Source organism: Cannabis sativa, chromosome 9 (assembly GCF_029168945.1).
Source record: "Cannabis sativa cultivar Pink pepper isolate KNU-18-1 chromosome 9, ASM2916894v1, whole genome shotgun sequence".
Taxonomy (NCBI): domain Eukaryota; kingdom Viridiplantae; phylum Streptophyta; class Magnoliopsida; order Rosales; family Cannabaceae; genus Cannabis; species Cannabis sativa.
The window spans coordinates 5,449,710-5,475,019 of record NC_083609.1 but is presented as its reverse complement, the minus strand read 5'-3'; the positions used below and the strand labels follow the sequence as shown (position 1 = coordinate 5,475,019).

General features: G+C 34.9%; 6 protein-coding genes across 10 annotated transcripts; 2 read left to right on the top strand and 4 right to left on the bottom strand.

The window, feature by feature from the left end:
- Window positions 1–262: 262 nt before the first annotated feature.
- On the top strand, window positions 263–3,168 carry LOC115722754 (uncharacterized). 2 transcript variants are annotated; one of them, XM_030652058.2, is made up of 8 exons: window positions 263–791; window positions 875–1,005; window positions 1,148–1,225; window positions 1,328–1,372; window positions 1,480–1,524; window positions 1,630–1,681; window positions 2,335–2,431; window positions 2,791–3,168. In XM_030652058.2, the coding sequence occupies exons 1-8, from the start codon at window positions 461–463 to the stop codon at window positions 2,954–2,956; spliced, it is 945 nt and encodes a 314-aa protein (XP_030507918.2). In that variant the 5' UTR covers window positions 263–460; the 3' UTR covers window positions 2,957–3,168. The 2 variants fall into 2 exon arrangements, with proteins under 2 accessions (XP_030507918.2, XP_060960486.1); XM_061104503.1 differs by having other exon boundaries at window positions 296–795.
- A 1,125-nt stretch (window positions 3,169–4,293) lies between these two features.
- On the bottom strand, window positions 4,294–13,527 carry LOC115722753 (phospholipase D zeta 1). Of its 4 annotated transcripts, XM_030652055.2 has the most exons (21): window positions 12,859–13,527; window positions 12,197–12,298; window positions 11,961–12,067; window positions 11,713–11,854; window positions 10,602–10,772; window positions 10,184–10,357; window positions 9,345–9,587; window positions 9,137–9,253; window positions 8,734–8,873; window positions 8,474–8,623; window positions 7,905–8,061; window positions 7,555–7,816; window positions 7,325–7,455; window positions 6,909–7,019; window positions 6,655–6,801; window positions 6,357–6,554; window positions 6,161–6,262; window positions 5,319–5,450; window positions 5,123–5,188; window positions 4,963–5,024; window positions 4,294–4,880 (listed from the first exon to the last, which is right to left on the bottom strand). In XM_030652055.2, exons 1-21 carry the CDS (start codon window positions 13,072–13,074, stop codon window positions 4,631–4,633), a joined length of 3,180 nt encoding a protein of 1,059 aa, XP_030507915.2. In that variant the 5' UTR covers window positions 13,075–13,527; the 3' UTR covers window positions 4,294–4,630. The 4 variants fall into 4 exon arrangements, with proteins under 4 accessions (XP_030507915.2, XP_030507914.2, XP_030507916.2 ...); XM_030652054.2 differs by having other exon boundaries at window positions 7,325–7,816; XM_030652056.2 differs by lacking the exon at window positions 12,859–13,527 and having other exon boundaries at window positions 7,325–7,816; window positions 11,961–12,092; window positions 12,197–12,304.
- A 660-nt stretch (window positions 13,528–14,187) lies between these two features.
- LOC115722755 (large ribosomal subunit protein eL19y) lies at window positions 14,188–16,013 on the bottom strand. Its single transcript, XM_030652059.2, has 5 exons — window positions 15,759–16,013; window positions 15,120–15,242; window positions 14,715–15,028; window positions 14,538–14,590; window positions 14,188–14,451 (listed from the first exon to the last, which is right to left on the bottom strand). The coding sequence occupies exons 1-5, from the start codon at window positions 15,868–15,870 to the stop codon at window positions 14,427–14,429; spliced, it is 627 nt and encodes a 208-aa protein (XP_030507919.1). The 5' UTR covers window positions 15,871–16,013; the 3' UTR covers window positions 14,188–14,426.
- A 2,493-nt stretch (window positions 16,014–18,506) lies between these two features.
- LOC115724187 (uncharacterized) lies at window positions 18,507–19,452 on the top strand. Its single transcript, XM_030653661.2, has one exon. The coding sequence runs from the start codon at window positions 18,625–18,627 to the stop codon at window positions 19,222–19,224; it is 600 nt and encodes a 199-aa protein (XP_030509521.2). The 5' UTR covers window positions 18,507–18,624; the 3' UTR covers window positions 19,225–19,452.
- A 1,981-nt stretch (window positions 19,453–21,433) lies between these two features.
- Window positions 21,434–23,261, bottom strand: LOC133031191 (uncharacterized). Its single transcript, XM_061104629.1, has 3 exons — window positions 22,408–23,261; window positions 21,748–22,193; window positions 21,434–21,642 (listed from the first exon to the last, which is right to left on the bottom strand). Exons 1-3 carry the CDS (start codon window positions 23,259–23,261, stop codon window positions 21,434–21,436), a joined length of 1,509 nt encoding a protein of 502 aa, XP_060960612.1.
- Window positions 23,262–23,327: 66 nt separating this feature from the next.
- Window positions 23,328–23,783, bottom strand: LOC133031190 (uncharacterized). The gene has a single exon (XM_061104628.1). It carries the CDS (start codon window positions 23,781–23,783, stop codon window positions 23,328–23,330), a length of 456 nt encoding a protein of 151 aa, XP_060960611.1.
- Window positions 23,784–25,310: the final 1,527 nt, after the last annotated feature.

Here is a 25,310-nt window from a genome sequence, read left to right as displayed (position 1 = left end):
AAGTATCTTTTTCAATTTTTATAATGATATTCGTTATAATTATAATTTCATCTCTATAAATTTTTGAAAAATTATAAATAATTTACAATATCAAAAATAGAATTTTTGATATTTCAATTTAGCGTATTTAAAATACTTATTCGAAATTTTTTTAAAATTTAACGGAATAATATTATAAGCATAACGAATATTTTTATAAAGAAAAAATTTGTCATATATTTTCGAATATAAAAATTAATTAAAAAATTATAATAGGAGATTGCAATCTTCAAACTTGTAAAGGTAAAATAGAGAATCCCCAAGTCTAAGTGTAAAAGAAAAAACGAAAAACAAAAGCAACCCCACAAGTAAAGTTGTTGAAACTTTCAAAGTATAATCCAATTATCCAAGTCTGCGAATACGAAAATAAATAAATCAATTTCCCCTCCAAAATTTGAGTTTCGTCACCAACTCGAACTTGATGACCTTCACTTCCACTTCCACTTGCTCTTTTCCTTTCTCCATTGCTCCGCCTTCTGCGTTTTCTCACCCTCACCACCGCCCTTTTCCCGTCATACCCAAACCCTCACTCTCACTCTCAACTCCGCTTGCTCTCTTCACCTACGGCGCCGTTAAATCCGATCATCTCCACCCGCGATCTACTATAATCGTCATGTCCTACTCCGATGCCCGATCAGAACCTTTGCCGAACAATTCGGACCTTAGGGAGCTCATTCACGAGTCCGATTTTGATAATATCGTCGCATCGGACGGTCGTATCTCTATTTGCGGCTTCGGTTCGCTCCTCTCTGGTACGTACGTACAGTTCCTTCATTCATCTCTGTTGATTTTGTTGTCTGGTTGATTGTACTTTACTGATGTGATGTGAAACCAGAGAGAAGCGCGAGGAGTACATTTCCGGATCTTATTAACTTCAGAGTCGCCAGATTGAATGGATTTCGTCGCGTCTTCGCTCATGTTGCTCCCATTTTTTTCGAGCGTGGAATAGCGAAGCCGGAAACCAAGGTTTTCTTCTTCTTCTTCGTCTTTGATTTTCCGAATTTTCTTATCTATATTACGGCATACTCTCGGAAATTGAGAAAACGAGCTACGTATATATGACCTTAAATATAATTATTTTGAGTCTTTTCTTTCTTTAACATTGCAGGAAATATCGAGCTTAAGTGTTGAGCCTTGTGAAGGAGAGACACTAATTGTAACAGTATTCGAAATTTCAAAATCCGATGTATGGACAATACCGATACGTATCAGTTTGGTTTGATTCAATGTTCAATTGACATATATAATGATATTTGATTCTCTGTTTTCTCAACTTCATTATGATCAGATCCCGGCATTTCTTGAGAGGGAGCTTGAATTTCGATTCCTTGCCGTAAGCTTTTAGTTTACTGCCATTAAACATTATAATTTTGAGTTTTGATTCGCAACATAAGCTGTTTTTGTTTTGATTTTCTGAGTTGCTTTCTTCTTATATGGCAGGTTCTGCCTGAAACACTTGATGAGAAGCCGTTTGATAAATTAGCGGTGTGTAGATATTATTGAGGGATTATAATTTAGTAAACGCATTATTGTTTTCTTCCCATCCTTATTTGATTTTATGTAATTTTCTATATATGCATCTCAATGCAGGTGCTTTGTGCTCGTTATAGCGACGAAGAATTCCTCCGGATTAGATGTAAAGGTAGAAAGTCATTATAATTTATACTACATAAATACACACATACATATTTATTTTCTACAAGTATATTCATCCATTTTATTTGTTCTTGAACTGTTGAGAGTGTGACACTAAATTACTTTCATACAGTCAATAACGCAAAGAAAGGGATTATTACATCTCTTTTGCATTTTTAGGTAGGACGTACAAGAAATTGCATAATACATAGCCTTAGGAGAAAGTAAAGGCTGATCATATTGGTGACTTGTTGAATGATGACTAGTTTCCAAGTGATATAATCTTTACCACAATTTTGATCTATAGCACTAGATTAAGGTTCAATAAAATGTAGAAATATAGTCCTTGCAAGTTTATTTTTAATGTAATGGAAACTTAGTGATGATTAGTACTAGTAGTAGTATTCAGTGGCGAACCTAGAGAGTCTGTCTGTATACTTACTGGGGCGAAAGTTAAAAAAGATATTTAGAAAGACAAATGCAAAAATTTACATAAAATAGATTAAATTATAAACATGCCACCTCATGCAGTATAATAAGAAACACGGAATTTTCATATATGCATGCATTCCCATTTAATTTCCTTGCTTTCATACTTATTATGATGTTAGTAAATCTTCAGTTGATCTGTTCACTTGATATTCTCATGTTGGTTTACAGGAAGCAAGGACATCTATTTTCAACACTATGGACGATATGGCATTGATCAGATTTGGCGAGATGATATCTTACCATGTCGTGCTTATCTCCGGCACTGGTATGTTTCGTTCCTTTTCCTGATGTTTGTATTGTCACTACATATACTTTTAAAATTATTGTTATTGAGGTACTTGTCATGAAAAGAGAGCCATTCCCTACCTTTATTACAAAAGAGTGGAAGAATCACGAAATCAGTTTTGTTTACAAGTGAAGTGATTTCAACATTTTCGTTTTCGTTGTTCTTAGCTGTTGTGTATATGGGTTTTGATTTCATGACTGTTGAGCCTTTGATCGTTTATGGAGAACATTATTAGTCCTTTTATTGTGATGATTCATAAATATACTTTATTGCTAATCCTCTCATATGTCTATCTATCATAACGTGTTGATTATATATAGAATTTATTTGCAATGCAGTGTGTTAGCGGCCAAAAATTTGAGTGATGAAGCCTATAACAACTTCTTAGATCACACTTTCCTTGGAGACCGTAAAACTAACATCCGTGAGTACCTGGCTACAACAGGTTCAGGCATCATGGAAGAGGAGCCCCCAGAATCCCTTAAGACTCGGTATGGTGGCTGAAATTTATCAACTCTAATATATGAACCCACTTATTTTTTTCCAAAGCTTCTCTAAGGGCCAGTTTGGCACAAACAAGGAAAAGTTGTATGTCTTTGTGGGAAAAAAGCATTTATGAACCGTGAAAAAAGTAGCCGAGTGTTTGGTAAATTATAATTTTTAAAGTGCTGTGAGTTGTTAAGATTCTATTACAATAATGATAATATTTTAATCTAGTTCATTATAATTACAAATATATATAAAAAAAATATGTTATATAAATTTTTTATTTTTTTATATATTTTTAATTATTTTTTTCTATAGTATAAATTTATATGCATTTGATAAAAATAATTTTTAATATTTTTAAATTATATTTTTATCACTTGCAAAAGATAAAATTGTAGTTTATAAGAAACATAAATTGATATTATTTGTTAATAATAAAAATATAAATATAAAATATTTTTTAAAATAAAATAAAAAATTAGAAATTTAAATATTATTTATTTTTAAATATTTTTTCATTTAAAAAATATTTTTATTTTTTATAATATATAATAAATAATTAAATAAATTTTTAGTAAAAATAATTTATTATAAAGTCTTTTAATCAAACCAGCTTTTTCTAAAAGTTGGGTTGTACTTTTTAAATTTTAAGAACTTTTCCATAATTTCTTCAATAATTTGTTTTTTAAGCTAACTGCAAACACCTTTTTATGTGTTTTTGAAAAGCATCTTTTAGCTTTTCCAAAAGCTGTGCCAAACGGACCCTAAGTCATTAGACATAAAAAATCTACTGGCATTGATTAGACCAATTGCCTACATTTTATTATAAACACGGAAATATGCATGTCTTGCTGTAATTTTCTGTACATCTACTCTTCCTCATAAAATATGGTATTCTTTTTACATTATCATTAATAGTAGGAATAGTCAAAGCATCACTTTTTTTCTTCATATTATTATTTCAAAATGATGTATGCTCTGCCGCAGTTTTAAATTATGTTACTTACCATCAGTTGTTTTTAGATGAAATTACAAATTACAAATCAAATAATAATTATCGACATTTGTCTCCTCTAATTAATGTTTTTATAATAGTTTACTTTTAGCCGAAGTATTAATTCATTACTTTTTTTGTTATTATTTGAGAACTGATCAGTTTTTGTTAAAATGACCGTGGTGAAACTGAAAAATAAAAGTAAATAAAATTGATAGATACAAGTACAACCTCCGACACCCAACCACTTGAGTTCTAACATCGAACCTGAAATTTCTTTATAAATGCTTAAACATCATCATTAATGTATTATTTTATTTTATTTTTGAAAAGAACAAAGAAGAAAAAATGCATAGTATAGAATAAACTTTTTTTGCTATAATGATAAATATCTATGGATGGATATGAAGAGGCACGCAGGAAATGTAAGTAACAAGTATGCGCCCTTGCCCTTCAGTCAAGATGATTACAAAGGTAATTTTCCGCTCTATTAGTGGCTCGTGGTAGCCTCTGCTCTGTCCTCACGTATATTTTTTCTTTTTGGTTCTCTCATTATAATTTATTAATATGCATATTTGCTAAATATTTTCCCAAAGGAAAAAATAATGGGAATGTATACAAAGATTTGAGGCTTTTAAAAAGCAAGACTCCAAATATATAACTGCATGTGATGTGAGAGATGTGTTGTTGAGCTTTCAATGGAAAACATGAGGAGAAGCATAATACTCGCTCTCATTGAACACAGGTCTTAAATCTTCTTGGCACATGAAATCCAAAGGGAATGAAACGAGATGTCCCTTGACAGACTCTAACCTGTCCATGGGATCTGATCTTTTAACATCTCCATTATGGTAAGATTCTAACTTCTCTGGGGCTATTCCTAAATCGATTGTTGTGTGTCCGAGTTTTTCCTTCCAGCAAGCCATGCTTTGTCTAAATGCAGCTCTGTATGAACAACAACGACAGAGATTAACACAACAAGAGCGTTGAGCCTCGTAACGCATTTAACTAACTGAATATAGCATACCTGGAATGTATAAAATCGTTTGGTGTGCAAGAAAATACATCTTGAAAGATGGCAGTATTTGTCTGCCAAATAAATCACAATAATACACGGTTAACTTAATACTTAGTCAAAAGTTCAAACACAAGTGCTGAATCAGTTATCTTCATTTTTTTCGTCTTACCTTGGCAGTTGACAACCAGATATCTCTGTAAGTTGAATCAACAACTGGATCGATTATACTCTGAATCTGATGACATTTGAAGAGTGAACAAAGAGAAAATATATTAGGTAACAAGTCTGGTCAATTCTACATAAAAATGTCATTAGCACGGTAGTTAACACTTTGGAAAGAAACAGAGAATTTGATAAGTACTAACCTCTCCTGCACGAAGACCGAGGTGTTCAGACCACAAAGACAATCGCAGACTCGAAGAAAACTTCCCTGCCCTCCATGGCTTTCCTCCCATATATGAATTGACTAGCTCTTTGTCTTCTATAAGTACACCAATCTAAAGCACAAAAGGCAAATAAGCACATAAATCAGGAGTAGGCTTAAATGCATACTTTTTTATTATTGTTATTGTTATTCTTAAAAAGAAAAAAAAAATCTGTCAATGTACTAAAATTTGTATGTTGTATAATATTATGGTTAATGACTAAACATTATTCAAAGTAACAAGATTGCTCCACAAGAGTCCTAAGGTTCAAGAGTCCAAACCAAACATAACAGAAAGAAAGCATTTACAACTTTCAATGACTTAAGAAATAAAGGTAAATACCATTTTGAATCTTGTATTTTGCAAAAATTACTAATTGAACTCTCTGTTTTGTTAAATGATAAAATAAACCCTGTGTTTTTCCAAAATAGTACAAATAAGATCTTGAATTGATTTTTTGTCAAAATATAATTTAATAATAATCTGATTTAAGTGTTATGACAAAACCGTTTATATTTTTTGTATTTGTTCGGTTAAGAATTAATTGTCTTCAAGTTACTTATATTAAAAAAAAATTGTTAAAAATTAAACTTAGAGTCTTATTTTTACTATTTTGAAAAATACAGAGTTTATTTTGTCATTTAACAAAATAGAAGGTCCAGTTAGTAACTTTTGCAAAACACATAATCCAAAATAGTATTTACTCAAAAAATAAATAGGAGCTTAATATGATAATTTCTTAGAAGCATACGAAATCTGGTTAGATTTCAATATATACATACCTCTGAGTCTCTTGAACCAAGCAGACTCCTGTCGTTAATGTTAGCCGATCCAATTAAAGTAATACAATCATCAACAATCATTATTTTACTATGAACATAGACCTGCAACACCAATAAAAGTACTGCGTTAAATGCTGAGATGTAGGGCCATAATTTGAGAAAAGAGTAAAAATGTCCTAGACAACAGATGGTATACCTGACTGGAGGCCAATGGACCGCCATCATAAAGATTACCGTAAGCCCTTAACCCATAAAAAGATATGTAGTCATGCATTTTTGCACCAAGTATATTGTACAGATTATGCAATATCGAATTGTTTCCTCTACAGATTGTTCGATATTGCCAATGCAATATTGCTCTTACAGAGGCAGCACCAGCATCATCCAGACCTCCCTGTGAAACAAAAAGTTTATTATATGAAATTATGAATGCAAGTATACAATAGAGAAGAGATGAAATGAGTAGCAACTAACAACAGATTGAGATGCTCAACCTGGAAACCGGGGAGAAGTGGTATGACAATAATAACCCTAAAACACTTATTGTCATTGTACGCTCGCACTATGCGCCTAAACATTGCTTCTAACACACGATTTTGTATTAACTCATCTCCTGAAAGACCTGATATGAAAAATTGATTCTGTACAAGTCCCACAAGAATGGAAAAAATGGTCAGGAAGGCAAAACACAAAGTGAAACTTAGTAAGGTTGTTTGTAACTTATGTGAGGTTTTAAACAATAAAGTACCTCTATGTAGATAAAGTGCTCTGCTTTCTCAATAAGAGAGCAATAAGCACTATGGATGCTCTCTTCAGTTTGACTTGTTCCAGCCGACCATTGACTGACACTTCTAATAACCTGAATATCAAATGTTAATAATTATAATAGGGTATTACAAAGCCCAATATTACTATTAACACTATTAGATAACATATTAATGCATACATATCTAGATAATCGTCCCTGCCACTGGTATAGGGACCAGAAAAAAATGCTTCACTAGGTTAAAGTGACAAATGTACAATGGATACTCACTACCAGAAAGATAACTCGTGTATCAGCACAACAGAAAAATCAGGTCAGTAAGCCATTGATACTCCCATGGGAAAAGCGTTACTGAAATTTTAGAACCTGAAAGTTGAAAGTATCAACTATCAACCCACCTGACATCGACATGAAGTACGAGGACCAACTTGTCCAGAATCATCCATGAAGCCACCTTGACTGCCTCGTTCTTGAGTTTCCCACCACTCCGAATCTGGATGCTTCATGCCAGGTTGTGTTTTCTTCCCATCTGAAACCAATTTCCCATCAAAGTCATCGACAAAGTCCCTCAATGAGATTCCAGGACTTGCTGATTTGATTCTTGATTTACGGAATGGGAAAGGGATACCATTTGAAGAAGAATTCAACCCATTTTGTTTTGGCTCTCCACTTGGAGAGTCCAAACCATCAGCTTCTTGAGGCAAAAGTAGTGGAATGTCTTGATAAGATGACATGGATGAGAAAGATTCATGTCTTTTGATTCCCTTGTGATTGTCGGAATTTGTAACCTCAATCTCCATCCCTTGGCTTCTTCCCATGTAGTGTGGAATGACCATGTGATGCTGAGGCATGAGTAGCGGAATTGCTTCTTCATACAGAGCTTTATTTCTCTGAAAACATCCACATTTTGTAAAGATCATACACCTTCATTTATACCATCATAAATGAAAATTAAGCAACAATTGGAAAAGGCCTCACCTTTGCATAGTTCCAGCGTTGAACAAAGTGCCTAGCTATGTCACGGCAAGGTGGTCCCCACAAGGCACAATGGACATCATGCCAAGGCATGCGGGGATATTTTCTACGATCTAATTCATCTTTCATCGTGTCTTCCCAAGAATTCGGTTCAGACTCCCTAATAAAAGTTATGTTATAAAATCCATGGTAGAAACCAATAATAGCAACTTTACGTTAAAATGGAAATTACTCAGAATGCAAAAAAAATGGGGCTGTAATCAAAGGCATGTAACCTACAGAACTCTTATCAGCAGCATCTTAGGCAAGATGATAATACAATTATACATAACATAAAATGAGAGCAAATATAATGCTCTGGAGATACCAGTGCCACAACAAACATACTCTAATTTTGCAAGTCTGGCCTTAAATAAAAAAGGTACACAAACATAATCTATCTGACTCAGCAAAGAATTCACATTATACATATAAATCAGCCACAAAAGTAAAATGTTTTAGCAGAAATGATATACACGTATATTTTCATGCTCTTAAGAATAGTAGTCCCATCTTAGAAAAATGATGCTCACCTAGGGTTATAGTAGTCCTTTCCAGGCCATATCAGAGGAGGGCAATCACCCACTTTGTGCTCAGTTGTATCATAACGGCCAAAGCATAGATCCAGGCCTCCGATAAAACAAATCTGGTAATCAACAATGACAATTTTTTCATGGTGGGACCTATATTTAACCCAATTTTTCTGATCAGAAACTGCCGATAGATAAAAGGATAAACTAAAACACGTGTGTTTTAGAAAACTCCAAAGGTGAATTGCAAGCAGAATACATACCATAAGTAAACACCACTAGAAAAGTGGTCGGGGTAACGTAATACCCTAACATTCTCATGAATGCTAAGCAACCTTTTCTTGCTATAAACGCTATTTATTTTTAAAGCAAGAGCAACCTCTTTATACAGAAGAATGTAAATCTGCAGTCAATAGTAATTTCAATGTCAAAAGTAAAATCACGAAGCAAATTCTATTCTTTAAGGAATGGGGATTAACTTAAGAAATCTTGCACAAGCATCAGCAATAAAATATGCATTTGGCGGTGTTAATTTTTTCTTTTAGAAAAAGCGACAAAGATCATGTTGAACTCCTCCCAAGTTTATTAAGGAATTTTGCCGTGTTAATTGACCATAAGAATGAGTATAATGATATGTATCAAAGTTCTTTTTCTCTAACACAATACCTGAACCCCTTGCTTGGCTTTTGCTTCAAGTAAAACATCAAGCCTAGAAGAAGCATGAGCACTAAAAGGACGTCGTAAATACAGTTCTGGGCACAGCCACCAGCCACACATAAATATCTGCATAAAATTTCCAATCTTCAGAACTCAAAGATGATGCTTAAATATTCTATATGAGTTGCTTAAAGTGTGGCAAGATAACAGAACAGACCTCTGATTTTGCACCCTCAATTGCAGAAGCAATAGCTTCAAATGCAGCCTGGCCATCCACAAACCACTGTGCCTGGCTACCATCTTCACTCAGCCCTCTCGGAGGAGCAAAAGAACCAAAGCGATGAGGATGACACCAGCCCTCAGGAGGCCGAAGGCCAGCATCATTAATGGAAGCAACCCAATCCTTGACTTTACCAGTACTCTTAGCCCTTAATCTAATATTTCGATTTCCACAAGTAACCTTTAGAACATATTCATTATTTGTTAGAAAATATCCAACCCACAGGAAAAAGTTAGTTTACGTAAAAGTTCAAACCAAATAAATAATTAACTACTTGCCAAGTTCCATTGTCATTCATGATGCAGTTCAAAGTTTCTAAACGCATAATAATAGGGTGAAAATATTAGCAGCCATACTGGGAGTATAAAATTGGGACCTAGTTAATATTTTCAACAAATACCTGACATATAGAACAATAAACCAGTATTATCTCACAAGAAACAGACTCAAACCCTCTCTTAACCAACATAATTTACAACTTGAGGCTTCAAATCCGCTTGACTATTCTTAATTAAAAATGTACTCTAACAGGAACTTGTAACCATGAATCAAGTTTAAATCCAAGAAAATTAGGGATCTATTAATATCATCAATAGAAACAAGGAATTCATTAAACCTACAAAGAGTGCAAGTTAATGAAAAAGCCTAACCGAGATGCACATTAACTTGTTTAATAATTTAGAGCAGACATCAATATGACATTTCAAATTCAGATACCAATACCATATGTAAGGCACTACACGCAAACCCAAACAGGAATTATAGATGTTGCTAACCTTAAATGAATGCCGTAGTGGATTAGGTTCTTTTATTTCTTTTGCCAAAGATACTCGACCATCGCCATTCCCATCCGATGCTGGCAGTACTTCAAAAACAATTATATCTAATGGCTGAGTATCAAAAGGATCTGCTAGTAAAGCCAAAAATCCAGGTTTTAGTACAGCCCAAACCTACACAACACCAAATCCAAAACGATGTCAAAGGAATAATATTTGCTTCTTTGGAATAACGATAGTATCATGCTTACAATTAATATTAACTTAATTAAACAATATATCTTATTGTGGTAACAAATTATACATACATCGACTAAAATGAAGCTTCTAAGCTACTAGCCACATGCAACAATCCTTCAGAAGAGTATGTCTAAAGGAGGAAAAAAAACAAAAACGACTTTCAAAACAGGATTATTACCTTTTGCCAGTTATCATTACAACAACTGAACCAATCACATGCACAACATTTTCTTGAATCATCATTATTTGGAATTTTTGGTAGATGTTTTACCATCACATAGTCCTCCTTTAACTTAGGACCATATTCTGGAGCAAATGATAACTTAGAAACCTCCAAAAATCTGCAAACCTGCAGTATAATATGGTTATAAGATCCAAATGTCATTCATTCATAATAATATCAATATTTTCATATGAAAGTCTTCCATAATTATGGAATTGTAACAAAATTTAAAGTATGTTGTTCATAGCTCCTAAAATTCTATTCTGCCTTAGAAAAGAATACATATATTAGAAAATGAAGCTCTCATATCTAGAAGATTATCAAGAAGTTCAGTATATATTGCTTTTTACAATAATTTTTTGTCATAAACAATACAACATTATGTTCAATCTAAGATGATATTAAATATTATTCTGAGTATTACTATTAGCATTAGTAACAGTATTGAACCGCTAAAATGCAACTTGGTCCTTTAAGATTCACCATTCGAGTCAACAAAGCCAATCAATGTACTCTAACTGCTTTATTTTTCTTTTTGAGCTAAACTTCTTTCACCATGAAAAGATCTTTAATTATCTTTTTGTTATTTAGGCTTTAACCAAAATAGGACCACAGATCACACCCTAAAAGAATGAGTAATGATAGACACATTCTTAATTTACACACTATGATGTGTATCTAATCTCGACCATAAAATTATATATGATGTTGTCCCTACTATCTATGGTTAAAATTAATTACACATTATAGTGTGTAATTTGATTATGCAAATTGGGAGTGTCTATCATTACTTAAAAAAAATACAATAGTTTGTGAATCCATTCTACCAAAAGTTCATCGCACCAGTATGAAAATTGGGAAGTGTAATTCTACCAACAATTACAACAATAGTTAGTGTGTAATTTGAGTATGCAAATTGGACTTTGCTAATGCATGATGTTTGCTGCACTAGTTCAATTTATCAACAAAATCGAATATAAGACAGTCATAGACCAAACCAAAACCAACATTTACAGTTAAACAAGAATCAGAATCCACTACCAAAAAGAATCAAACACAAGCATACCTCTCTAGAATTAACAATGTCCATATTTCCTAGAAAGTGATTCAAATACCCTTGCATTGCAACCTTTGATCGATCAGAAATGGACTCCTGCCTTCCCAAGGCTGGCCGAATGATTGGCAGAGCAGCACTAGATGGAACATCTCTGAACCAGGAACCAACTTATTAGTTCTCTACAATAAAAATTCCATAACATAATAGACATAATCATAGCATCCAGTTATAGTAATAAAGTTTAAGCATATTGTCACCTATTTTTAGCACTTTCATCATTTTGTAGAGGAATGGCCTCATCTTCATCATCTTGCACCACTGCTGAATGATCTCCTATTCCTAGATTTTGAAGCCATTCTTTAACCTTTAATATAATGTTCCAATGGAAACTACATCAAAATCCAAACCTTCACAGATAAATATTTAAGCTGGCCAAAGTTTTGCAGATGACTAAAAGAAAAATTACACCTGTTCACTTGTGAAAAGCACACACCTGTTCCTGCTTCTCCTGAATTTCCTCAATAAAAGCACGTTTCTTCAACGCAAAATGTAGGTAAAATACATGTGCAGCTTTCTTCAACAAGCGCCACGTAAACTAGTATACAAAAAGTAATATTAGTACAATAAAAAACACAACATGAACCTAATCTAACAAGGAAGAAGAACATTCACTGCAGAAAATCTCAAATCATAATTTCCTCAATACAACAAACAAGCCCATAATTATAATGATAAACCTCAAAAATAGATATCATCAAAACCAAATGCTTCAAAAAAAAATTAATAAAAAAAACTACTAAAACAAGAACAAATGCAAGTGCAGCCTAATAATTAGTACAAACTTCAATCATTTTGCATTCATTATACCTATTTTGTGGCAACACAAGTCTATAAATGGATAATTCTACCATAATGAAACAGTGATCTCACTGTGTCACCAGAAAGTGATGAGAACATTACCGCTAAATAACATAATGATATAAAATAGAAAAACATTATTTATCAAATTTCACTTATTTTATTCACAACTTTCTCGGCATCCAAAAACACACGTTCAAACCTAACCGACTACATCAAATAACCGAATTCAATCACAAACTGGAATAATCACTACGGATCTCGCGAATCAACAAAAATCAAGAAGGAGATCAAAACCTGTTTGTATTGAAACTCAATTGTGTAAGAGAGAAGCATGGGGCTAATATCACCAGCGTCAGGGCGAGACACGTCAACGATGATGGCCTTGGGAAGCTCATCGAAAATTCGAGTAGGTTCGGGACGGAGCGAGAAAGAGAAAGACAAAGCCGGCTCTGGTTGCATTTGGAAGTAGCGAGAGCCACTCCCGGACGTGATCAACTGCTCCGATTCCATATGATCTCTAGTCGAATTTGATTGTCTTCGTGATCGGTGGTTCGAATTCAAAATAAGAATTTAACAATAAATGTGAGATATATAAATATATAAATATATATATGTAGTGGTTCGAATGAAGAAAAGCGTTGGGTTGGATCGTGTAACTTGAAAGAAAGGAAGAAGAGAAGAAGAGTGAGGAAAGCCAACATTAGCAAGCAAAGACAGATATATAGAAATTGGAACTGAAATCAGAATTAGAATTCGTTGGTTTTTATGGAAAAAAGAAATACTAGTGTGTTGATGTGGCGTTCTGGGTGGTTCTTATTAATACAATGACCTTATTTAAAGTGTGTTTTTGTTCACTTATTATTTTATTAATTTTTTTTTTGTTTTTTTTTTCTTTATATATAATTCTTAGACCCTAGTTTTTAGTTTTGACAAAAATGGTGAATTCTCAAATGAACAAAAGAAGTAAAGAGCTTTAAAATGTTCAAGGGTCAAAGATGTTTAATTTGGTTTTTTTGTATGGAGAATTTCTCAAACGAAAATAATACTATGAATGCTGAAGAAAAAACACTGATCAATATTCATTTTATGTGTAAGCTTAGAATGTAGATTGTATTGAAAAGAGAAGAATGTACATATTGCATTCTTTTCATAATTTTGATGTGGTGAGGTTATAGGTGAAAATCCAAATTTTCAGTGTCTAGTTAGTTAAAAGATGACACCCATATCACATGTAACATAAACGAGGCATCGTTCTTTTTTTTTTTCCCTTAAAAACCGTTACATAAAAACATTAACAAGAGTAAAAACATATTAGTAGCAGAACTAATAAGAAGCCAATTCGTCCATTTTATCTTTATTCTTTAATGAGTACACTTATAACTAGCCGGTTTTTGTATGTACATCCATATTAGAGATCGGGATTCGAATTGGGCTAAAAAAACCTTATCCCAATAAAAGAAAAATGATTTAACGTGTACCATAAACAAGAAACGTGTCTTGTTAACATTTTTCCTTAATAAAAAAAGGCCATCATACCAAAATTTACTAGTTAGTTAGGAAGATTGAGTTAGTCTTTGTTCACTTCTATTCATAGAATCGTAAGTTGTTGTCAAATGCATAAAATCCCAAAATCAAAGTAGTAATTCTACCATTTAAAGAATCCATATCATTCTTAAAATCTCAAGAACACATAATCAAGCAGTTGTGAGAACAAAAACAAAATCACCAGACTTCATTAAGTTATGGTTTACATGAAAATAAACTATGCCATAAAAAAAGAAAACTTCTACTGACAAAAGTCAAGAGCGTTTTACATGTAAGACTTATATTCTTCAGTGCTCATATTAGGTGACTTTCACTAATCACTTCTTAGTTTTCTTGGAAACCCTACAAGAATCGAAATTAAAAAACCAATGTTAGATTGGCACCAAAATTGATAATATAACCAAATTCAAATCCAAGCAAACACTTACTCTGTTTGTTGGGGTGCAGGTGTGGGTGCAGCAGGTGCCTTTTCTCCAGGTCCCTATCAAATCCAACACAAATTTTGAATCAATAATTCAGATAGAGTTAAGAGTTAGAACATACACAACAAAGACCTAATGTTGAATTCAATCGAGAAGCAATTGGTTTTTTGAAATTAAGGGTACCTGTGCCAACCGCTCCTCACGACGGGCAAGCTTTCTCTCCCTGCTTGCCTTGTTCTTGGCACGCTTAGCCTCGAACTGATCAGACAGAGTCTTCTCTCTGGCCTTCTCAGCCTTTGACTTGTGAATACTCTCCATGAGCACTCTCTTGTTCTTAAAGACATTACCCTTAACCTTCATGTACATGTCATGGTACATGTGCTTGTCAATTTTCTTCGACTCACGGTACTTGCGAAGCAAACGCCTAAGTACACGCATCCTCCTCATCCAGAGGATTTTTGTGGGGAGCCTAGCCTCTCTGGTACCCTTACGCTTACCTAGAAACAATTAATAAGCAAACCATAAACCTCTCAAAATGTTACTCAAATTATTGAAAGAAACCAAAAACAGAATAAACAATAACCATACCATATCCAGAATGACGACCCTTCCTCTTGGCCTCCTTCATTCTACGAGCACGAGATCGAGAATGAATATTGGTTGGCTTTCTAAGAATGAAACCATCCTTAACAAGCTTCCTAACATTTTGCCCTGTAAAAATGGTAGTAAAAAATGGTTTAATCACAGAAACCAAAATTGCGAAATGCATCTTCAATCAGCACAGACAAAGATCCTAAAACTTCATAACTTACCCATGTTGCACTTATATCATAATATAAAAACAACATTAGACAACCCACTAACCTAAAGAAAATACCGATACCGAATTCTATCATAAACACGATACAACATCATATTCATATGATATAAACGAAAACAAAAGGGTCAAAATCTACAGTCCAAATTACTTATCAATGAATCTAATCAACGACCTATCTGAAAACACAAACCTCTCATTTCAGAACATTAAGCAATATACACCAAAACATTAAACACCATACTTCCTAAATAATCCTTCTCCAATAGCACAAACCACAGTTTAAAGGATTCTAAATCAGCTAAACAAGTACTCCATAAACAAAGTTCTTTACAGGTTTCAACACAATCCAGATCCAATAAAAGATATGACAAAAACCTAAGGTATAGAAATGAAGGAGAGGTACTCACTGGAATTGGCCATGGAGATTTCGCTGACTTCATTAGGGTCGAGCCAGACCTTCTTCTTTCCACACTTGAGGACGCTAGCGGAAAGCCGCTTCTGGAGCTTCAACGACACCATTGATACGATTCTGTGTGTCCTCTCTTTCTTCTTTCTCCGAAATGGCAACTGGAGGGTGCCCTTATCGCGAAGCGGAGATATTAGAGATTATATATTGAGCTTAGAGCTAGGGTTTTGAGCGACTGAGTCAGCCACTGAGTCCACGAACGATTTTGCCGTGTTAGAATGTTGGCTTAGTATAGCTGTGGCCCATAATACTGTGGGCTTTTTCCTTCGCCAACTTTTAAAGCCCAATTTAGATTTGAAGAGGGAAACTTACAAAAATACTAGAATTTTGGTTAACTTTTACAAAAATAATATCACACAGACAAGTTTTCAAAAATACGGTATTTTTATAAAATACAAGTAAAACACAAAGCAGAACAACTCAAAACAACAGTAGAACAACTAAAAAATATCAGTAGAATACTAATGAAAATTTAACACAGTATAATGCAGTATGAAACTTATAAAAAAATACAGTAAAAAAGTAAAAAATATTGCTTGGTAGTATTTTTGTAAAAAAATGACAAAAGTTAGTTTACCATCTAAATTTCCCTTTGAAAAACTTCATTAATAAGGGGGAAAGCATACCTCTTTTAAAAAAAAGGGAAAAGCATACAGAAATTTACACCCCATACTGTTTTTTTTCATTTTTTTTTACTGCGACACGGTAATGTTTACTTTAATACTATTTTTTTTTATTGTTATTGTAACTGTCATATATGTGTTAACTTGAGCATCTATTAAACAAATTTTATTATTTTTTTTAAGTTTAATAAATACATGATGTGACTTTATATTGTCACTTTTTTTCTTTTAAATAAAATTGTATAATATTTTAGAGATCATATAAATTTGTGATTTGATTTTGATAGATTTTTTTTATTTTTCTTTAAAAAAAATTGATGATAAAAAATTTGATACCATAAATATTAATACCCTTTCATTTCACTTTACTCTTACGTCCCCATTATTCTCTCTTCCTATTCATCATCTTCTTTTTCTTTTTTTCACTCTTTGCTTCCTCAAGTTCTCTCTATCTTTCTTTAATATGTGTTGTGGGCATTCTCTCTGAAATGGTCGAGAACGGGATAGGAGACCTCATCCTTGATTTAAAGAACCTTGGAAGTATCTAAAAGACAACATGAAAGCTTAGAAAAGAGCACCAACCACCGAGGTTTACATATGGCTTGGTGCGCTAAGCTTTGTTTATCCAATTCTGATTTTGTCTGGACCATTCGTCTAGTTTTGCATAGTGACTGAGAGCTATAAAGTTAGAAAAATTAAATTCACAACTTCATATTTTCACTTTTCTAGTAAAGTGACTTATTTGGAAATCGGGTACTTTCGAGTCTCCCATTTTCACAAAACAACATCTCAGAAAACTGATGACCAACTTTATCAAAACACCAAAATTGGCTAAGTGATGTCAATATATCACTTTTTCTTCAAAAAGTACATCCCACACACTATTTTTCCTTGGTCCAGCATCAAGGTTGACGTCACATGTCAACCTGAGCATTGGATATCCAATTAGTAGAGGTACCACATGTGTATTTTAATAAAATATGAAGTACCAAATGAGTATTTTAAAGGGTGTGCATAAATCAATCCAATCCAATAACAATCGATCGATTCAATTACAACTGACCGCAAAAGATTGGATGTCCAATTGTGATTGGATGGATAGGATGGGGTGTTCAAAAATCCAATATATCCAACATTCAATCAAATTACTTAATATTTTTATTTAGTTTAAATGAGTAATTTGATTTTATATTGTTATACATAAAAAAAATATATGTATATATGAAAATTAAAACGGATTCGATTTAAAAAATACTAAGTCTAAAATATTTGATAAACCCAAATTACTGCAATAAATATACATGAAATAACCAATCTAATCCAACATCCAAACGGATGCTGGATCGATTGGATGACTAAAATGAATTGGATCGAATCAGATAATAAAATCTAACATCTAATATATAATTAGATTGTATCTGGAGAAGCCTAAAAACATTATGGCATGTTTACTAATAAGTAATGGGAATCAATAGTAAGGTAATCATTCCCTTACATTTGTTTACTTGCATTATTAAAATTAGGAAAGGGAGAAGTTGATTAAATAAGGGAGAAAAGAAAGGGAGAACTTCTCCCACCAATTTTGTAAGGAATGCCATTAAGGGTAATGAATTTTTATTATTTTTATTTTATTTTTTAATATTAAATATATAATGACAATTTTGTCCTTTAAAATATGTCTTGCAAAATAACTACCATATAATATAGTTTAACTTAAAAGGGCAATTTAGTCAATTTAAGCATTCCGATTACGTTTCCTAATAAAGTAAACAAGATAAATCACAACTATTCCATTTCTAAAAAATTTTAGTAAACAACATATTACAAATATTGATTCCGATTATTTTTCATTTATTCCGTTACATTTCTCCATTAATTTATTCCGATTCTGATTACAGTATAGTAAACGTGCCATTAATGTAGTCCAATAAACACCCGTGACTATTTACCCCAAAATGAATGAAACTTTCCAATGTGTGGGCTGACTATTCAGCGGTCAAAATATTAGGCGTGCAAAACACGTGACTTCTAGATTTTTTTTGTTTATTCTCTCTCTCTATCCAGTATTCAGCTATTTCTTGAATTTTCCTCATTTTTTTATTCTACGTTCCATTTTCTCTTCTTATTTTTATTTCTCCCAAGACCTAATTATTCAATTTATTCCGATCTTAAATTTTCCCGATCATGGACATTACCATAATCACCGATACCGCCTCAATCGCCACGTCTCAGTATCTAGGGTTTCCGATTCCCCTCAATTTTTCCACCTCCAATCATCAATTTTCCCTTTCGGATTCCTCCTCCGATCAATCCTCACCATCCACCGGAACTCTCCAAATCTCCGCCGTAATTTGCCCCGTTGACGCCCTTGCTCCTCCGCCAGTGAAATCCAATTCGTTCAGAACCACCTCGCGTACGCTTCTCCGTAAGAAGAGGCGTATTAGGAGGAAATCCTTCAGCGGTGGAGACTCCGACGAAGGCAGCGAAGGGGACGATGGGTTGTTCGGTGGCGATGGACCTTTTTTCGGCGGAGGCGGCGGAGGTTTTGGAGGTAGCGGTGGTGGGGGTTGGAATTTCGATAGATATGGAGGGCATAATTGGGATGAATCGTGGTCTTCTTCGCCATCTGATCCAGCTTTCGATTTCGTTTATGAGGTAATTTCTTGGATAGTGCTTTCGAATTGCGTTCATTTTGCGTTCCAGAAAGTTTTTCGAATCGCTGCTGATGGAATCGGCGATGCCGATCGGGAAAAGGTGCCATTGAGACTGACTTCAGTTTGTTGATTCTGAATTCCAAAAATAGTTTTAATTCTCAAATTCAACGCTTAACAAATCTTTAAAAATTGGGAATTGATTCATTTGCCCATGTGGGTACTATGACATGATGATTATGATCTCGCTATCGAAAATTTGTATATATTATATGTAAATATAGATATTACTATTCCTGTTGTTCTATTTTCAATTTACATTGTATATTTGTTATATATTATGTGTTTTTAGTTCTTCTAATTTGTTTATTAGTCAATTCAATTACGTTAATGAGCTTTCTTACATATTGTTCGGTTTAAGTATATCGTGGTGAAAAGGAATTTAGTTCCTTGCACGAAAGAGATTTAAGATCTATAATAATGATAAGGAAAGTACCAATGTATGAGATAAATTGGCAATAACATAATGTTAATATGCTGTGTTTGTTCAATTGTTCTTGTGAGATTTTGGGTTGGATTGATTCTCATATTCTAATATGCTGGAAAAGGTAAGTGCTTCAATTGTTCTTGTGGGATTTTTTTGACTTGAAATTTTAAGATTTAGTATACAAATTATTAGATACCGATATTTCAAAAATAAATTGTCTGTGCTGTGAAAGAGATTGTTTAGTTTAGAGTTAACAATCTTGGTCCAATTGAGTTGGATTAAGGTAATTGAGCTGGATTAAGCTGTAGAAGATATGGCCTAGAAACACTATGATATGGCTTTTTTGTGTGGAGGGGAACTAAGATAGGCCTTATGTCTGTATTTGGGCCTTTTGACAAACACTATTGTATTTGGATTCTTCTTACATCAGTTTCAAGGTCTGTTTGGTTCATTTCGTTTCATTTTTTAAAGGAAATTTTGATACCAGTTATCGTAATTAATTATAATTTTGACTAACAAATTTATTAAAACACACACACAAAAAATTAGGAATTTTCAATATTTTTACGATTTTTAGATTTTTTTTTTTTTTTGAATGAAAGCAATCTTTATTAGACACATCCGCTAATACAACGGACTGAAGAGCAAGGGGAACATCGCTCTTAGTAAAAGACGATGTGACCAATAACAAGCACCACGTGTCATACAGTGTGCGGCTTTGTTAGCAGACCGTTTAACATGACCAATAGAAACATTACTTAAAGAAGATAAAATAAATTGACAATCATGAATAAATAAACCAAAAATAGAAGGCATAGAGACCGAACTAAGAATAGCTTGAAATGCAATCCGTCTTTAAAATGACATTTGACTTGTTATTCCTCTTTATCCAACTAAGTGCCTCCTTGACGCTTAGAATTTCTGCAATTTCGGGTCGGCAACTAACAAAAGAAATAGTTAAAAATGCCTCAATTATTCGACCATCACAGCCGCGTGCTACAAAATCAGTACCGATCTCATTTGTGTCTTAAAAAACTGCCCCATCCACATTAATTTTTATCTGTTCAGCAGCCGGTTTGGACACGTATTCTCTCGTGTCAGTACGATTAGACGGCAGGGAACCCGAGTCCAACCGCTTAGCCTGAGCACACAACCATTGTCGAAGAGTGGTACGAGCCAGCCAAACAACATCAGCAGCACTACAGCTTTTACCATTCCAAAGCATATCATTCCGAGCCTTCCAAATTGCCCAACCAACCATGACAACTTCTTCAACCAATCCCATATTTCCTACTGTCAACATTTCCATAAACCAGTCAAAGAAATTGGTTGATGCAGAGTGGCCAACACCTAACGCAGAGCGGAGCCAACAAGAATGAGCAAATGAGCATTGAACCAAAATATGGAAAATTGACTCTTCCCCATAGCTGCACAACACACAATGTAAATCCACAGGAATATGTTTACTATGAAGTTGAGTACATGTAGGCAAACAACCCGAAAGAGCTTTCCAAACAAAATGTAAAAGCTTGGGAGGGGCTTTAATCTTCCACAACATCTTCCAAACATCATCCTTCATAGATGAGTTCCAACTACCATTGACCGACTGTAAGTGATTATAGGAGCTTTTGACAGTAAAAAAACCAGTTGGATCCTTGTTCCAAAACCAACTATCACTCACAAGATTAACACTCAAATGCACCTGTTTGATGAGTTCAACATCACGGGAATCAAACAAATCCTCAATAAGCTCCAAGTCCCATTGTCTACTATCTGGCTTCATGAGTTGAGACACTTTGCAATTGGTCAAGGCCGGATGATTAGATACCACACAAGGATTAGCCTCAGACAAGAGCTAAGGTGTGTTAAGCACCTCAGTGTATGAACCAGATCCTATTCTTCTACGGGCACCATCTATGAGTAGCTTTTGTGACTCAAGGACATTGCGCCATATGAAGCTCGGATTGCCACCCAACTCAACCTCCAAGAATGAACAGTTAGGAAAATATCGAGCCTTATATATCCGACCCACAAGGGAATCCTGGTACAGAAGTAACCGCCAACCTTGCTTACCCAACAAAGATAGATTATACACACGCAAACTCCGAAAACCCATCCCACCAGAGTTCTTAGTCTTGCATAGTTTCCTCCAACTAAACTAGCTCACACCTTTCCTACTACTCGAACTCCACCAATACTTAGACATAAGGCTCTCCAGATGTGAACAAGTTTTCAAAGGCAATAAGAACACAGACATAGCAAAACTTGGCAAAGCTTGTGCTACAGTTTTTAATAGGACTTCACGCCCAGCAGTAGACAAGAAACGACCCTCCCAGCTTTGAATGCGCTTCTGCATCTTGTCTTTCAAAAACCCCAAAATGGCATCTTTATTTCTTCCCATGACACAAGGGAGGCCAAGATAAGTACTATGTTCATCTGCATGTCTCATTCTAAGGATCCCACACAATCGGTCCCGAGTAGCATTAGGCACATTAGTACTGAAGAAGACAGAGGACTTACTGAAATTAACTTGTTGAGCAGAAGCGATCTCAAATAGTTGAAGTAGATGTAATATATTCGAAACCTCTCTATCATTTGCACGACAATAGACATAACTATCATCCACAAAAAAGCATATGAGATATAACCAGAGCACCATTAGCAACCTTGCAACCTTTAAGCCTACCATCCCGCTCAAACTTCCGTATCAAAGATGAAAAGCCCTTAGCACAAATAAGAAATAAATAAGGTGATATAGGATCACCTTGTCTAATACCCCTCTCAGGAACAATTGGACCCAGCTCATGTTCGCCATGAATTATTTTATACCTCACAGAGCTAATTGTAGCAATAACAAGATCAATGAAACGCAAATCAAATCCCATCTTACTCATCATAGCTCGAAGAAAGCCCCACTCCACACGATCATAAGCTTTACTAAGATCAAGTTTGAGCGCCATAAATCCTTCTTTGCCTTTACGCTTTCTTTTGAGATATTCCATAACCTCAAACGCTATCATAATATTATCAGTAATAAGGCGATTTGAGATGAAAGCCAATTGGTTTGAAGATATGATCTGAGGCAACACTTCTTTTAAACGACTCGCAAGCACCTTAGATACTATCTTATACAAGACGTTGCACAAGGATATAGGCCGAAGGTCACCCATCGAAGTAGGTTGTTTCTTCTTCGGAATCAAAACAATATTCGTATCATTCAGTCCATCAGGAATACTACCATTCGCAAAGAATTGACAAACCTGGTTCACAACATCGCTATTAACTATTTCCCAGTATTTTTGAAAAAAGCTAGGGGTCATACCATCGGGACCAAGAGATTTATCAAGATGCATATTAAACAGAGCACTTCTAACTTCTTCTTCCAAAACCGGCCTAAGTAAAGACATATTCTGATCCATGGTGATCGACGGAGTAATCTCCTCTACCACAGTTGAGTAATCGGCCACATTTGAAGTAAATAAGTTAGTGAAATAATCAATCATAACATTCGGCAACTCATCCTCCCAAGTAACCCAGTTACCGACATCATTCATAAGCCGAGTTATAGTATTGTGTTTCTTTCTAGAAGTAGTTTTAGCATGAAAGTACTTACTGTTACTATCACCTTCTTGAAGCCACAATCGTTTCGAGCGTTGACGCCAAAACACTTCTCGTTGGTTCATAACTTCACTAAGATTCAATTCAGCCTCCCGAAACTTATGAATGGATATAGCATCACGCCCCTTTTTCTAATACTGAATTTCCCGCTTGCAATGGCTAATTCTTTGCTGAAAATTACTTGTATAATCTTGCCCCCACGCTTGAAGAGATTCCCCACAATATGAAATTTTCTTCATAACATGCTGACCTTCACAAAGGTCCCAACTATCTTTAACAACTTGGCGGCACAACGGTTCACGGAGCCAGGCATTTTCAAAACGGAATTGACGAAATGGCACCGTCACAGAACGTACCGTCGGCTCAAGAAGCAGTGGACAATGATCCAAAGCAGAGACTTCCAAGTTATGTAGCTGAGCCATACGAAACCTCTGGAACCAGTTAGAACAAACAAGAGCACGATCAAGACGAATTTCAATCCATGAATCAGTGCCTCTCCCACACTCCCAAGTGTAAAGATACCCGATTAACTCCATATCAACAAGATCACAGTCGGACAAAGCTTGATTAAAACTATCCACCAACATCTGTGGATATCTATTTCCTCCTCTTTTATCTACATGACTAGTAGTATTGTTTTAATCTCCAATGATGCACCAAGGAAGAGAAGATTCCGACTTTAACGATCTCAATAAATCCCATGTTTTATACCGAACAGCTCTATTAGGTTCTCCATAAAGACCCGTTAAACGCCAAGGAGAAGAAGCTACGTCCGAGATCTGAACATCAATGTGATGAAAAGAATAGCTAAGCAGCTGCACATCTCCATTATTACGCCAAAGCATGGCCACCCCACCACTATGTCCTCTCGTATCAACAGAATACAAACCATCGAACTCCACCGCAACCCGTAATCTTTCCAACTTGTCCTTACGACAGAGAGTTTCACACAAAAGTAGAAAATTGGGTTTCTTTTGGATAATAAGATCCACCAGGAATTGATAAACCCATGGGTTCCTAAGCCCACGACAATTCCAGCTAATGATACTCATAATGGGCGGTGGGTCTGGATCCCAGCACCCATCAAAGGCCCGTTCTTGGAGCCCGATTCTTGATTAACTTCAGCCACAGTCACATCCATACTACTATTATCCTTCTTGACTAGATCAATACACGACCCAATAGACTGTTGGCCCATAACTCGTTGACCCGATTGCACACCATCCCTTGTGTGCCTCTTTTTAGAATCCAATAATATGACGTCATCATTCGGATCATTAATATCAGTGTCATTAGCATTTATCTCATTCCCACTATGGTCAACACCAACATGATAACCCATATTTTTCTCCATAACCTTAGGAGAATTAAATTGAAGATATTCCCCCCCCCCCCATATTCAGGACCAAATTACCACAAAATCCTCCAACAACCTCCTCACTTCTCGACTACTGTTGTAACATCACCGGAGCAGTCGCCGCGCCACCCTTGAACCGGCCGACAAACATCTCGTCTATCTCATTCCCATCACGCAACCAGTGAGAGCCCACCAGGTTTTTCCTCCGTCGTGGTTAAGCCCTCATCCAAGCACCATGAGGCTTTATGATCATCTCGGCTGGTGTATTAAAAAGCTTATGACAAAATTTCTCAGAGTGGCCTATGATACCACAGATAAAACAAAACGTGGGGATATATTCATATTTGAATTTTTCCCAGAAACCGTCCTCCATTGCAGTCCGTCGGAGCTTCCTGCGTCTTTTCAAAGGAGCAGTGATGTCCAACGTAACCCGAACACGCATATAATCTCTCCACACATTCTGAAAATTCTTAGGGTCAGCCTTAACATACGTACCAATAAAATTACCCAACTTCTTCACAACACTCGCAGATTTAAACCCCGGTTGGAAGCCGTGGATTTGCACCCAGATGTCGAGATTGTTTAACACTACCCTTTTTGGATCATCTCCCCTTCTTAACTTCTGAAAAACAAACTGAACTCTATTAATCTACTACCCTTTCTAAATAAATTTCATAGAAAAATTGAAATAGATAACGGTTGGTGTCAATCTCCTTAGCATAAACCCCCTTACCTGGCTGCCACAAAGAGGCCATAA